The sequence below is a fragment of the Cetorhinus maximus genome, chromosome 7 (genome assembly GCF_964194155.1).
Source record: "Cetorhinus maximus chromosome 7, sCetMax3.hap1.1, whole genome shotgun sequence".
Lineage (NCBI taxonomy): Eukaryota > Metazoa > Chordata > Chondrichthyes > Lamniformes > Cetorhinidae > Cetorhinus > Cetorhinus maximus.
In genome coordinates, this window is record NC_135885.1 from 57,598,436 (window position 1) to 57,613,414 (window position 14,979).

At 38.3% G+C, this 14,979-nt stretch overlaps 1 protein-coding gene across 2 annotated transcripts in view; it reads right to left on the reverse strand.

The window, feature by feature from the left end:
* Positions 1-14,979, reverse strand: part of dync2h1 (dynein cytoplasmic 2 heavy chain 1) — a 766,235-nt gene that overhangs the window by 732,968 nt on the left and 18,288 nt on the right. Inside the window, exons 3-7 of one of the 2 annotated variants that reach the window (XM_078545532.1) lie at positions 13,851-14,021; positions 12,113-12,251; positions 8,877-8,995; positions 7,363-7,504; positions 4,662-4,894 (exon numbers count right to left, since the gene is read on the reverse strand). In XM_078545532.1, coding sequence (XP_078401658.1) covers positions 4,662-4,894; positions 7,363-7,504; positions 8,877-8,995; positions 12,113-12,251; positions 13,851-14,021 — 804 coding nt within the window. Of the gene's footprint in view, positions 1-4,661; positions 4,895-7,362; positions 7,508-8,876; positions 8,996-12,112; positions 12,252-13,850; positions 14,022-14,979 lie in introns of both variants that reach the window. The other variant, XM_078545531.1, reaches the window with a different exon arrangement.

Genomic DNA, 14,979 nt, shown 5'->3' on the forward strand with positions numbered 1-14,979 from the left:
CATCCTGACTTGGAAATATATTGCCATTCCTTCACTGTCACTGGAAATCCCTAACAGCACTGTGGGGTAACTACACCACAGGGACAGCAGTGGTTCAAGGGAGCTCACCATCAGCTTCTCAAGGGCAATTAGGGATCGACAATAAATGCTGGCCTAACCAGCGATGCCCACATCCCATAAGTGAATTCTTAAAAAGCTTTGTTTGAGTTTGAATTCAGCCCAGAGTATATAAAAGTGCATGTACTGGCCCAACTAGTCCATGTTGGTATTTATATTATACATGAACAAACATTTCTAATCACATTTATGCACTCTGTTTCAATACCCTTTTTAACCTCTTTTCTTTCATCCAATGATTCAATCTTATTTTGAGTATTGAAAGGGCTTTTTCCTCAACCATCAACCCTGGAAATAAATCCAATAACACCACAAAAGGGGAAAATATCAGTGACTGAACTGAAAAATAACTATATTAAAGTGCAGAGGAATAGGACTTTGGCCAAAAGTGTGGTGAAGAAATATGGGAATAGGGAAGATAAATGTAATTAGGACCATTAGCTTACAGGGGTTGTGAAATCTGAAAATGATTGATTGGGTCTAATGCTTAGTTTCTATGATGCAATTTTAATGTAATTTTCTATTAATTTATTGAAAATTTAGGATGAATCTATATAATAACAGTACTCTAAATAGCTGAATCACAACATTTGGAATTGAAAAGTTTAATTAAACTACATATACATGATAAACATTTTAGCACAATTTCCATCATAAATACACACCAAGGTGAGTGAGTTATATAATATTTTTCCCCTGGCTACCGGACACAGAACTAATGGATACTTCTTATAAATACTGTACGCAAGATAGCTTACCGCTAATTTATAGTTCACCCCATTCTCTATAGGAATATGTGGACTATAAGGAACAAATTGAATGAATTGCTGAATTCAGCTTAGAGGGAATGACATGATGACATGCAGTCATGATGGCTAAGACTGGGAACTAAATAAGCTAGGCTATAAATTCTACAGGATATATTGGGAAAATGGTAGAGGGTGAGGATTAACTTTGGTGATTACGAATCAAATCACTTCCAAGACAAGAGATTAATCTATAATGAGAGATAAGCAGGTGGTAGAGACTTTATGAATAGAATTAAAACACAAAAGGATTTAAGACTGGAGTGAAGTTGTGTATAGGACCTTTGGCAATACCTGTGAAGTGTAAGATTATATAAATGCAGAGATTAGATTAGCCTAGCATGTACCAAAGAGAGAGTAGTTTTAAATGGGGGATTTTACTTTCATATAGATTAGGAGAGGCAGAATAATAGGTAGTGAATTTCTCAAATATGTTCAGGATAGTTTTCGGCAACCATATGTCCTGGAACAAACAAGGAGGGATGCCATATCAGATACAGTAATGAGCCAGATACAGTTAACAGCATAATAGCAATCATAATATGATCAAATTCAATGGAATTTTTGACAGGGAACATCATGAGACAGCTACTAAGATTGTAGATTTAGGTAAGGCTGACTTCAACGCAATAAGATAGACTGACCATGGTAAACTGGACAAATTTGTTAATTGGTAAAAGGGACAGATCACTGAGACACGTTTGAAAAGAATTTAATGTGAGATGGACCCAGTTTATAACCCTGAGGGGGAAGAGTTCTACCTGCCCAAAAGGGTGACTAAAAAAGGCAAGAGGCAACATAAAACTAAAAGAAAGACATACAAATTCAAAAAAAACACCGACCCTGGCAAATGGGAGAGATACAGGAATAGCAAGGGGTGGAAAAATAGATGATAACGGCTACAAAGAGGAAGTATGAAAAGAAACTTCCAAAGGGTGTCAAAATCAACACAAAAATGTTTACTTATATTAGGAAAAAGATGGTAGTCAAGAACAATATGGGAACCTTGAAAACTGAGAAAGGTGATATCATCAATGAAAATAAGAAAATGGAGAACTTGTTAAATAATTACTTTGTGCCAGTATTTACAATAAAGGAAGAGACTACAAGCTGGCCGAGGAAACTAATATTGAATCTGGGATGGGGTTCATCAAAATTAACATAAGCAAACTAACAGCAATGAAGAAAATAATGACACTAAAAAGTAACAAATTCCCACAGCCGGATGGTTTTCATCCCAGAGTTTTAAATAAAGTAGGTGAGAGCCTAAAGCTCTCTGAATTTAAGAGCCATTTTTCTCGACTGGCAAATTGCACATGTCACTCCAATATTTAAGAAAGGTGACAGAGGGAAACCAGGAAATTATAACCAATGTTAGGCCAATTGGTTTGCCAGAAAATTATTAGAGTCTATAATTAAAGATCTAGTGACTGAACACTTTGAAACTTTTCAGCTGATCAGAGAGCCAGCATGGATTTGTAAAGGGGAGGTCATGCTTGAAGAACCTGATTGATTATTTTTGAAGAAGTGACCAATGTAGTGGACAGGGGGGATGTCTATGTTATTTACATGGACTTCCAGAGGGAATTTGATAAAGTCCCTCACCAGAGACAGTGAACTAAAGTTGAAGTACATGGAATTGAAAGCAAATTATTGAACTGGTTAGGAAATTGGTTAAGTCAGAAGAGGTAGAAAGTAGGGATAATAGGCAGGTGCTTAAATTGGCAGGATGTGACTAAGGGTGTCCCACAAGAACCTGTGTTGTGCCTTCAACCATTCACTGTATTTATTAACAACCTGGGTTTTGGGATAGAAAGCCCCATATCAAAGTTTGCTGATGGCAAAAGAATAGGTGGCACAATATGCAGAGTAGATGGAAGCATACAATTTCAAAGAGATATTGATGGATTAAGTGAATAGGCAAACTGTGGCGATTGAATTTCATTGTAGGCAAATATGAAGTCATCCACTTTGGATCTAAAAAGGATAGAACAGTACTTTGCAAATGGTAAAAAGCTACAAACAGTGTAGGTCCAAAGAGTATTGGGGATCCAGGTATAGAGGTCATTAAAATGTCATGACCTTTACAGAAAATAACCAAAAAGGTTAATGGAGTTCTGGCATTCATATCTATAAAACTAGAATATAAGGAGTAGAAGTTATGCTGCAACTTTATAGAGTCTTGGCTAGACCACACCCTAAGGGTGGAATTTTGTCCTTGGCGGGGTGGGCGTGTTTGGCAAGACCGCTGCCTGCGATCGGCATTGCACCATGATTTCACACTGGCAGGCCAATTAAGGCCCACCCAGTGTGAAACACGAGCAGCAGCACTGAGCACTGCCTGTGCAGGGGAGGAGGTGAAGAGTGAGCAGGCCGAGCGTGAACTTTGCACATGTGCGCAAGTGAGCGCTGCATAATCTCTGAGGCACGGAGCTGCCTCAAGGAGATGAAGCGATATTTTTTTTTAAATAATGAAAACAAAAATGTAATGAAACGTGCCCCCTCGTGTGGCTCTGTCACATGAGCAGGGACATGCTATTAATGAAAAATTAAAGTTATAATTTTATTTTTATTTGTTTTTGGAAATCTCATCCCGCCCGTGGTTGAGGTTTCCAAAAAAAAACGCAAAGGCCGCTTGCCTGCCCACCAACCATTTGGTGGGACGAGCAGCGAAAAATTTACGTTAATTGATAACTTAATGGCCTTAACAGGCCTTTTAGTTGTCAGTGGGCATGTGTTGCCGGCTCTGGTGCGTGCCCACTGACCGAACTATAGCGCGACTGCGCGTTGATATCGGCATGCTCGCCCGACGTCATTGCGCATGATTTCATGCTCGAGCGGGTTGGGCCCGCGCCCACCTACCAAGTGAAAATTTCTGCCCTAAATACTGTAAGGAGTTCTGGATACCACGCCTCAGGAAGGATGCTGGTCTTGGATAGAGTGCAGGTTAGATTTACAAAAATAATAATTTGACATTTTGGTGTCCAGATATGAGGATAAATTGCACAAGGTAGAAGGTTAAAGGGTAATTTGATGGAAACTTTCAAGATATTCAGGGGAACAGATAGAGAGAAACTATTTCTGCTAGTTGGGGAGTCTAGGATTAGGAGGCATGACCTAAAAATTAGTCAGATATTTCAGGAGTGAAATTAGGAAACATTTCTACATTTCTACAAAGGGTGGTAGAAATTTGGAACTCTCTTCCACAAACAGGAATTTGTGCCACATCAATTGTTACTTTTAATGCTGAGATTGATACATTTTTGTTAACTAAAAGGTATTAAGGGATATGGGGCAAAGGTACTTATGTAGAATTAGATCTGAAAATATATGCTGAAAGTATATGTTCCAAAATATTGCTGCCAATACTCAACTTGAAACAATCATAGTTTCAATACAGGGCAATTCAAAAATACAAGATTTATGGCAGCCTGAAAAGAATTTCCATCATTAATCTGAATGGTGCATTTTGATTGTTAATTTAAGCATTGCGTGTGGAGTAGTTTCCCTTCACAATTTACAAGGTTCATACCATTTTCAAAATAATAAAGAAGATATTTTAAAAAGATTAAAGTAAGAAGTAAAAAGGCTCTGAAGAAGAGTCACACCGACTCGAAACGTGAACTCTGTTTCCCTCTCCAAACCCACTGAGTTTTTCCAGCATTTCCTGTTTTTATTTTGGATTTCCAGCATCCACAGTATTTTGCTTTCAAGAAAAAAATATTTATTTTACTGTACCTCTCCAAGGCGGTTGGCAAGTCTAGCCAATGACTCTGGATAATGTTTCTCACTTTTCCACTGATGAGGAGTATATCGTCGCCAAAGCTGTCCTGTCAGGTGATCACATGCTGCCACCCACTGTTCACAGATGGTGACGCCAGATCTGAGACACTCTTTCACAATGTGAAAAGCATCTCCCCATAAATTTAACTGCATAAGAGTTTTCTGTACAAATCTACCCAAGGCATTTCCTAAAGAAAGGAAAACGAGAAACTAAAGTCTTGTATGTATTGTCATTTCCAGTATATTATGAACTTTCAGTCAACACTTTAAAAATTTTGAACACAAACTGTCTATAAAATGGCCATTGCTAATCATGTGACCTTTTGGCTTCTGAGCTCCGGACAGTACTGAGTCTCAAGCAAAAACCTAATTAAATAGACTCATTTACAGCCACCTGGAAGATTCACACATTCCTTTGTTTAAGGATGGACCGTCAACAAATTAACTATAGCATTCCAGCCAGCTCATCTTTCCACTTCACCATGGACAAAAGAAACATCGAAACTCAATGTGTGTTAGATGAATATGAATGGATTCCCATTGACCTTCCATTGTATTATGATGGTCCCTCATTCAAACCAGGCTGAGCGAATTCCAAAGTGTCAAACCCCCACCTTTTTGAAAAAGGACTTTGAACTTGTACAAGTCACAAGATAAGGAAGCCATTTTGTGGTCTACTTCAAAAATTCAGCAAGAAGCTACTTAGAGATAGAGATCCATCATACAGCCATCAAACCAGCAAGTCAACTAAGCAGCCAAGGTAATAAATAACCATACCTTAAAAGCAGGAGAAAGATTCTCCCCAACCTGTTCCAACTTCATGTTCAGCTGAGAACCAACCTCCTGGAAATTCAACTACAAGAAGCCTCGCAGCTTACTGAAAATCCTCTGCTTTACAAGACTTTCACTTTAATAAAAGTATCAACTCATCTAAGAAACTACAGACATACTATGAGAGAGATTTAAACAATCATTAATTGTAATTGTTTTTCCCCCCATCTGTATCTAATCTTTGTGAGAGCAAGTGGAGCGAGAGAGATGTCACGTCACGTCACGTTTTTAAACCTCTGGGTAAGCGTGTGATACTAAATAACGTCTTTATTTTAAAATTCACAAAAGGCTTAACAAAAGGTTAATTTAAAACTGTACAATCACTCTGATGGTAGGAAAACATACACCCTTCAGATACAAAACACACTAATCACAGATAGTAAAAAACACAAATTTCCGTGGCATTATAAATGCCATTATTTTTAAAATACTGTAACAAACAAATTTTATGACCCTCTGAAACATCCTAATATACAAGTGCTTAAGGTCAAGCTACTTTATACATCATTTACGCAGCAGGATTGCTTGGAAGGATGGTGTCACATATCCTCAGGCTACACACTTACACAGCACATGGGAGCATCAATCACAGCAACATTACGGAAGTAATTTTTTTAGCACTTTAATCTGGCCTTGGAAACCAAATCTAACATTGACCAAGTTCCAATACGAAACGCAATGTAGCTACAGGATATAGGTTTACACTTATATATAAACAAGTTTTACCACCTCAGCCGTTCAATTATTGGAAGTGCAGAATGGAAGAGCCTGTGGGGACTTTCCCACAGGAAGAGGCAAACAATTAGATGCCTAAAACACTGCAGGCTGCTTTCAAACATTAACAGTAATTATATTCTGAAGTGTTACATCCTTTATAACCAGGCAAACCACCAGAGCACTGGAAAATGTAATCATGTATGGAATAGGAAATACATATTCACCTAACACTCACACACATCAGCTTAGCTCTGTCTAGTCACTCACAGCAATGGCTTGGCATTTGTTACATTGACAAATGGTGTCAGTAAATGTCAGAATATCTTAATACAGAAGAATATCTTCAATACAGGAGTGCACAATTATATTTTTGTGGCGTGAAAATACTGCGAAAGTCTAATGTCAATAACCATTCCACACCGAAATAGTATTTCATCAATGAATTAATGTGGCCCTTAAATAGAACACAATGTCAGTATGGCAATGGAAATGCATATTAAGAACAATGTGTGAGATTACCTAGATAAACAAATGAATATAAAATTTAAAGTGAATTTGTCAATTTGTAGTACTTTTGCCTGTGAGGCACAAGTTTCCAGATTTAAGTCCCAGTCCAGGGCTAGAGTACAAAAATCAAGGCTGAGATTCCAGTGCAATACTGAGGGAGTGCTGCACTGTTGGAGGTCCTATTTTTCAAATGAGACATTAAGCCAACCTTCATCTGCCTGCTCAGTGGATATAAAAGACCCCACAGCACTATTTTAAAGAAGAGCAGCGGAGTTATCCCCAGTGTCCTGGCCAATAGTTACTCCTTAATCAGCATTAAAAAAATCTGGATATTATCACATTGCTGTTTTAAGGAATTTGCTGTGCGCAAATTGACTGCTACACCTTAAAAGTATTTCATCGGCTATAATGCAGTCTGAGAAGTCCAGTGGTCTTGAAAGGTACTATATAAATACAAGTACTTCTTTCTAGCTCTGAGACACTAAAGGACTATCAGATGTGCCCCCTTTACTTTACAAAAAAAATGACAGTCCATACTTGGATCAGGTCGATAGGTTGCATGCCTTTGCTAGCAGCTATTTATTCTTTCAAGGGCTGTTACCTATGATATCCAGCAGATGGCGCATTCGTGACTCTGGGTAAAAATCATGCTCAGTTTGTCTCCATACATCATCCACAGTATCACAAGTAGTCTCAACCAAATCCACGACATCAGCCAAAGAAAGTGTGTCCAAATTGTTGTACTGCTAAAAAAAGAGAAATGCCATTAAGGAAATTATTAATTTATACTATGCTAAAGCGGCTTTAAATTTTAAGCATTGTCTCCTCAGGGACTAGAGAAGTGAGCTAAATGAGGGAAGGAATGTTCATGTGAAGCCAGAGAAAACACCAAGTCAGGTGCAAACTTTTCCTTTGAGAACAACAGAGTTATTTACTTAGTCAGATGAAAAGGAATTCCAACACAAAACTTGTTCAGCACTTTGCCAAATGGCATATGCTAAAAAAGTTAGCTCAAATTAAAACAGGAAATGCTGTCATACGGACTCAAAATGATAACTGTTTTTCTCTCCACAGATGCTGCCAGACACGCTGAGTTTTTCCAACATTCTGTTTTTATTTCAGATTTCCAGCATCTGCAATATTTTACTTTCATTTTACTGTTAGCTCAGTTTGATTAATAACTTTCAATATATTTGTATTGAATTATTACACTGGCATTAAATCATCCATCAAAAAGGTATAAAATATGCTAAATGTTATGATGCAGCAGGTAATGTGTGTCAGATGGATCATATCCACGAGGGAAACTTGATCGTGCTATCAGAACGGTTTTGCAATTTGTATTTATTTCAAGATGCGTGGACTGAATTCAGAAGTAATAAGACTGCCAAGACTTTGAGATTTTTTTAAAAACAAAATTAAAATATATATTAACAGAAGAGAAGATGATTTCAAGCACATACATAGAACTACAAATTGCTAATATAATAACTCCTAAAATCCCTAATTGACCTGACTACCAGTGACAACCCCTTTAAGGCAACGATCCAAAAATAGATTTTTAGATTTTAAACAGATCCAGCAAATTAACACAATGCCCTGAACAGCAGAGTTCAAAATGGCTTTCTCCAGCTTCAGTTTCTATAGACAGCAGACATATGCACGGATACTGGAGGCTTCCTTAAAGCTATTCCACACACTTTTGTTAGATCTTACAATGCCCTTCTCTGACACATAGCCTCATTCTCCTTCATATATTACCTTTTCCATAATATAAATCTTTTCATGTTGCCAATATTCTCATTAATCTCTTTGAAATTCAAACCTCCCTTCATCTATCTAAAAATGCAAATTCCTGTCACACCTTACATGCTAAGACCCCAGCTATGTTTACCTACTTAGCATTTTAAAGACACTTCTACACCTTTTTTAGATAACTTCAGCTTGCAGTCTGCTTGGCTACAAAACGTAATTAAATCAGACGCACAGACAGACCTAACTATACTTACCCCCATAAACCTACTTTATAATAAACCAGAAAAATATGAAAATTATTATACTTTCATGACAGTAAACATATTAACTGGCAACTTTAGTCTGCAAAGAAAAACAAACCTGTGCAATTGTTTGAAATAGTTCCTCAAAATGTTGGGCTCTTTCTTTTCTGTCTGGTTTATCATCAGCTGCAGCAACTTCTGCCCAGAACTGAAATTCATCACTAGGTTCCAAAATTCCTTTCAAAATAAAAATAAAATGTTTGTGCAACATCAACACTGATCGCTGATAGCAGATTTCATACTATCTATAGTTACCAATTTTCAAAAATAGCATGTTTTTACTAAAATATCTCTGGTTCCCTCATTTAAGTTTGAACGCTACATACATCAGAATTGGTCCATCATCCAATATCAGAGGAAGATAAAGGGCAGCAAGTACCCTTGTAAGAGCTTTGCTCACTATAGTCTTATGACAGCAAGCCAATGAAGCTCCCTCCCAACCAATCCTGCACTGTAAAAAAGCCACAGACCCACCCAAATGCTCAATTCCTCTCAAAAGGGTCAGGCTATACAATAAAGAATAACTGAAGAAAATTAATAAAATTCAAACATTCAAAATCAGAGAAATGCTAATATGGAAAACAGACTTCAACAACTTCATTGATGTGATTGTTTCCACAAGTAGTTCTCAACAATTCTCAAGGTTTCAAATATAACCACTCTTAAGGCTGAAGTAGCTTACCTTCATAATCTGGCAATATTGTGTTAATGTGTAGAAGATAAATGAATGAACCTACTTTGGTGTCCTCTTTCTTGTTTGATTGAAGCTTGTTTTCCACACAGACATAATTTGTATCCTCCTTCACCACAATCCCTTGGAATCCAACAAGCTAAAGCCTACATCTTCATTTTGTACCATGTTTGGTTTAGCATAACCCAGGTCTAAGCATTGACTTCAATCACAGTAAATTGCTTCCTTGCCAATATGTAGAATGCTCAACCTGTTTTCTGCTACTTTATGCTGTTCTAGACCCAGTCAAAATCCTAGATGACCCAGATAGATCAAGATGAACTGGCTTAAAGTGTTAATTTATCCTTTACAAAAACTGCCGCAATCAGTCTCCTTGCATGTTAATAGCCCATTAAGCCAATACAGCCAGACGTTTGCTTTTCTTATTTGTAGTCTTTAGGAATGGAGCCCTTTAAAAAGCCACTGGAAAATCACATCTCTTATACAGTTTAACCACTTTTAAGTCTGTTTTGTCATATATTCAATCAAAGGCACAATAAATAAAAATTGCCCCATGGCATGCTAATGAGAACTTAAATACATCTGGCCATGTTTATGGCCAATGTCACGTCCTCTACTGTGCAGGCAAGGTACAGAAGTGCGAGGTGTAATCTAACACCATTTGCCCAACGTTCTGCCTGAAATGTATAATTTGATCCCATCAATAGCAGTCATACTGGAGGTGGGCCCTGCAGTTCTCAAGCTTTATGTAACACTCCCATGTACAGACAAGCGCACAAAGCTAACATTCCTATTTTCAGACAACACATGGCACTAACACTCACACATTCAGACAGCGCACAGCACTAACACTCCAGCCTTCTGACAATACCCAACAATAACATTCCCATTTTCATACAAAGCACACTGATAACTCTTGAGTTTAGACAACACAGAGTGCCAACAATCCCTCAGTGTTAATAATGAAAGTGGCAGCATGCGGAGCTAACGGTAGAGAAGCCAAGACTGTGCTAATGCTAACACAAAGCTTCAATGTAGTCTATTGACTGGAATAAGACTGCAGAGTTTCTTATTTCTCCTCTTTGAGGAGGGAGCAGTGAGATTATGCTGAAGTGTGTTAAATTTGCCCCAATTCACATCCCTGCAATGCAAGAATATCTAAGGCAGACTAGAAAGTTGTAGCGAGGTGGACAAAGCATTGACTTCCAATATTGGGCATTCAAGGCACAATTGGTCAGAGAGCCTTAGCCAGAGGCTGACAGACATGGGGCCAATGGACAGCAATGCTGCCTTCTATCCATAGCTACAAACAACACACAATATATTTTTGCAATACAGGCAATAGCTTTTGGGAATTGCAGTCAACACACACTGCATAGTTCCACCTCTTCACACCCAAATTTGCTCTGCCAGTTAGGTTATGTGCACCTATGCATGCTGTCAATCCTTCTTCCATTGCTGCTTTTCATTACTGTAAAAAGAGAGATCACAGGATAACTACAGATGAGCAAGAACTCTTGACCCAGGTGTTAAATTAGATGTTGATCCTTCTTTGAGAGAAGAATAATTTCTTGAGATCAATTCTAAATTTGAATCTGTCGTTTTCTCCTACAGAGTATTGACCCTGTGATTCTTCTCTGCACTGACCTCAAATATCAGTACCTTCCTCATGTCTGTGACCAGCAATTGGTAATGCAGTCAAGGTGTGGTCCCATCACATTTCACCACCATTTCCAAATGGTTTAAAGGTGACTTGGCAAATGAAATGGAAAGAACCCTCAGCCAAAACAACACAGGAAAATTGAACACCTCAATTTGAGTATTGCTGAAAAAAAATACATGCTAGCGAAGCTTTTCATCTTGTACTCGTCAGGACAGTTATGCAAGATAAACCAAAAGTTGTTACAATCCTTGGCCAGACCCTGGGCTCTGAGTGAGATCCGGTTAGGTTTTGCTTTGCTTAAAGTAGGCAAAATTTGAGGTTTAAGTCAACTGCTAATAGAATAAAGGCACAAGGTTCTACGGGTTCACTCCCTACTGGGACCAGTCCTATCAGACTTCTCTACTTTAATGCTTAACAATTTCAACAGATCTTATTTGTAGTATAAACTAGTATTTCCCATACATCGAATGGCATAAATCCCTTTCCCCAGATAAAAATCGGCAGGAAAAATAAAAGAAGCATTACATTTCGGCTGATGTTTATTCACCATCTCCAAACAAGGAGAAATGTGATTTGAGACTCCCAAACAGCGTGTAGAGAAGACGAAAAAAAAAGTCAAAGAACTCGTTAAAACTTATGGGGCCGGGGGAGGCATTTACCCAAGTCATGGGACAAGTACACACACATGCTTAAGCTCTCTGAGCTTAATCCATTCTACTTGTTCAGCAAAAAGTTTATATAGGAAGGAGATGGAGAGGTATCAGCTATTGCATTCTGTTTAAATCAAATCCTGAAATGGTTAGGCAGTGTTGCCAACAATTATGGACAAGTCCGTGACCTAGTTCATAACATCCATGAAGAGAAAAGTAATGAAAAACTGAAAAGGGAAAAGTAAACTAAACTCTAAATGTGATTTTATTTCAGTCATTAAGTTTCAAACCTGAAGTGTCCAGTTCTCCACCGAATTTGATTCCACTGTGACTATGATCTGAGTGTCTAACAATAGATCCTAGACCTGCTTCAAGTTGAGTCAGTAAATTCTGCAGTTTAGGGTCAAAACTTTTACTCCATTTCTCATCCTGAAATTAAAACCAGAAAATATATTAATCATAGAATCCTGCAGCTTATTCTGCTAGCTCTTTGAAAGAGCTATCCAATAGATACCATTCTACATCCTTCTTCTGCAAATCTTTCCACTTCAAGTATATATTCAACTTAAAATTTATAAAGACCTAACAATTTGATATCTTTGACCATCATCAGTTACTCATCAAAATGCTTAACAAGAGTAATTCAAGTAGTAGATATTAATAGTCCAATAAAATTTTGGAATGATGGGCAGAAAGATAGAGCCAAGGTAATATCCTCTTGTCCACACAAGATAGATTTTTCCCGACATCTTGCATTATGAGGGAACCATAGTCATTACAGCATAAAAGGAGGCCATTTTGTCCATGCCAGTGCTCTGTAGAACAACGCAGTCTTAGGATCATAATCATAAATCATAAGAAATAAGAGCAAGAATAGGTCATTTGGCCCACCGAGCCTGCTCCACCATTCAGTAAGATCATGGCTGATCGGAATGTGGCCTTAACTCCACTTTCCTGCCTGCCTCCAGAAATCCTTGATACCCTTGTATATCAAAAATTTGTCTAGCTCAGCCTTGAATAAATTCAATGACCCAGCCCTCCACTGCTTTCTGTGGAAGAGAAAACAGCCCTCTGGAGAGAAGAAGTTCCTCCTCATCTCCGTCTTAATGTTGAGACCCCCTATTTTTAAATGATGTCCCCCAATTCTAGATTTCCCCGTGAGAGTAAACATCCTCCCAGCATCTACCCCCATCATGCCCCCTCAGAATCTTACATATTTCAATAAGATCACCTCTCATTCTTCTAAACCCCATTGGGTATAGGCTCAACCTGTTCAATCTTTCATCATAAAACAATCCCTTCATCCCAGGAATCAACCTAGTGAAGCTTCTCTGAACTGCTTCCAATCAAGTATATCCCTCCTTAAGGAGACCAAAACTATACACAATACTCTAGGTGTAGTCTCACTAAAGCATTGTACAGCTGTAGCAATTCTTCCCTACTTTTATATATACTTATATGCCCCTTGCAATACCATACAAAAATATCCAATTTCAATTTACAGGAGGGCACATGTTCACAGTGCTTAAATTAAAATGGTCAGTGCAAGTTCCAATAAAAATATGCATGCATACTTCATGTTGCCAGGTCAGGACAGGTCCCATGTAAATAATTGAAGGCTACACAGTTCACACATAAATGTTAACCAGGATTTAAAGGTTAAATAATGTGGTGCAATTTTCATACAATAGCTATCCTATTCACTAATTACACTTGCAAAAATGTAACATGGCAAATTACAAGATCCAGGAAGACTAATAACTTCTGGTTAAAAATTAAACTATTATTTGCTGGTTACTGAAGTTCTCTCTGAACACACTTACCCAATATCAAAAAATTAACAGATACAAATGCATTTTGTTTCCAACAAAATTATATATTTACGATAAAGGAACTATGCAGTACAAATTAATAGACCTGGATACAAATAAAACTAGAATAGCATAGTTCATTTATTTTACCTTTGAAATTAGTCAACAGGTATCAGATAATAAAAAAGTGGTGTTTAACAGAGGTTTGAATACCCACCTTCAAAAGTACTGGTGCAAATATTTGACGTATTGCTTGATAAAGAGCAATTATAGGTGAATCCAGCATAGATGACACAAGTATATTGGTGTGCAAATTATCTTCAGTAATGACATCTGGGCGCATCTTAAAGAAGACCAGTATTTTGTCTTTTTTATCACCTGGTTCAACCTACAATTGAAAGAAGTTACATTCCAGAATCACTAAAAGTCATATGCTGCAATGTCAGGCTTCTGAACAGGTACCAGAACAACACAACAGTTCTTAAAATTATAAACCTTTTTATCTTCTTTCCATTTCCATATGTACAATATTTACAGCTCAGAATGCTTTCCTTTACAACTCCAATGTTGACAAGAATTCCAGACAAGGTGGGCTGAACTTTCCCAGCCCATTGATGATGGACTGGGAGAAGGATGGGTTGGCAAAATGGTGGAGGAAGGCATCTGGAGGGGAGGCCAACCTCTTCCTGCCATCATGGCAAATTGTTTGTGGTGGGGTGCTAAGCAGCTCAGCCATGAGCCAGGCAGCCAATTGAGCCATTTAAGTGGCCTATTAATGGCACTTCCTATTCCCATGGGAAGTAAACTCTGGCAGCCACCTAGCAGGATCCTAAAGTGGGGCGGGGGGGGCTCCTTTATGGGCAGTCCATAACCATGAAAAGGCTCTCAGCAACGATGGTTGCTGCTTGCGGCAACAGCACTATCATTGCACTGCCACTAACCCCCAATCACTGGGCTGCCTGCCAGAGTCCTGGTTTCTTCAAAATACTGCACCTTCACTTTGAGGCATCCTGCCAGTCTTCTGACTGAGCCAGCAGCACTTGGGTGTGAGCCCCTGCCCTCACCTGGATGGTGGCCTGGTAACAGCCTCTTAATTGGTTGCCAGCAAAATGCCGTCCCAGGGTTCCACCATCCCCCAAAATGCAGTCACCTCCTGCTTTCGGCCCCAGCAGCTGGTTCAAGGTCCCCATTAAATTCAGCCTGGTGTTTCTGCAATATGCTCAGTGATGTGTTTGGGATTTTACTGACTTTTTCCACAAACTAAATGGTGTTCTTTTTACAATACCAGTGTTATTGAAAAGTGTAAATACCACCAAATGACTGGGTGCCTCAAATACCATTTCCAT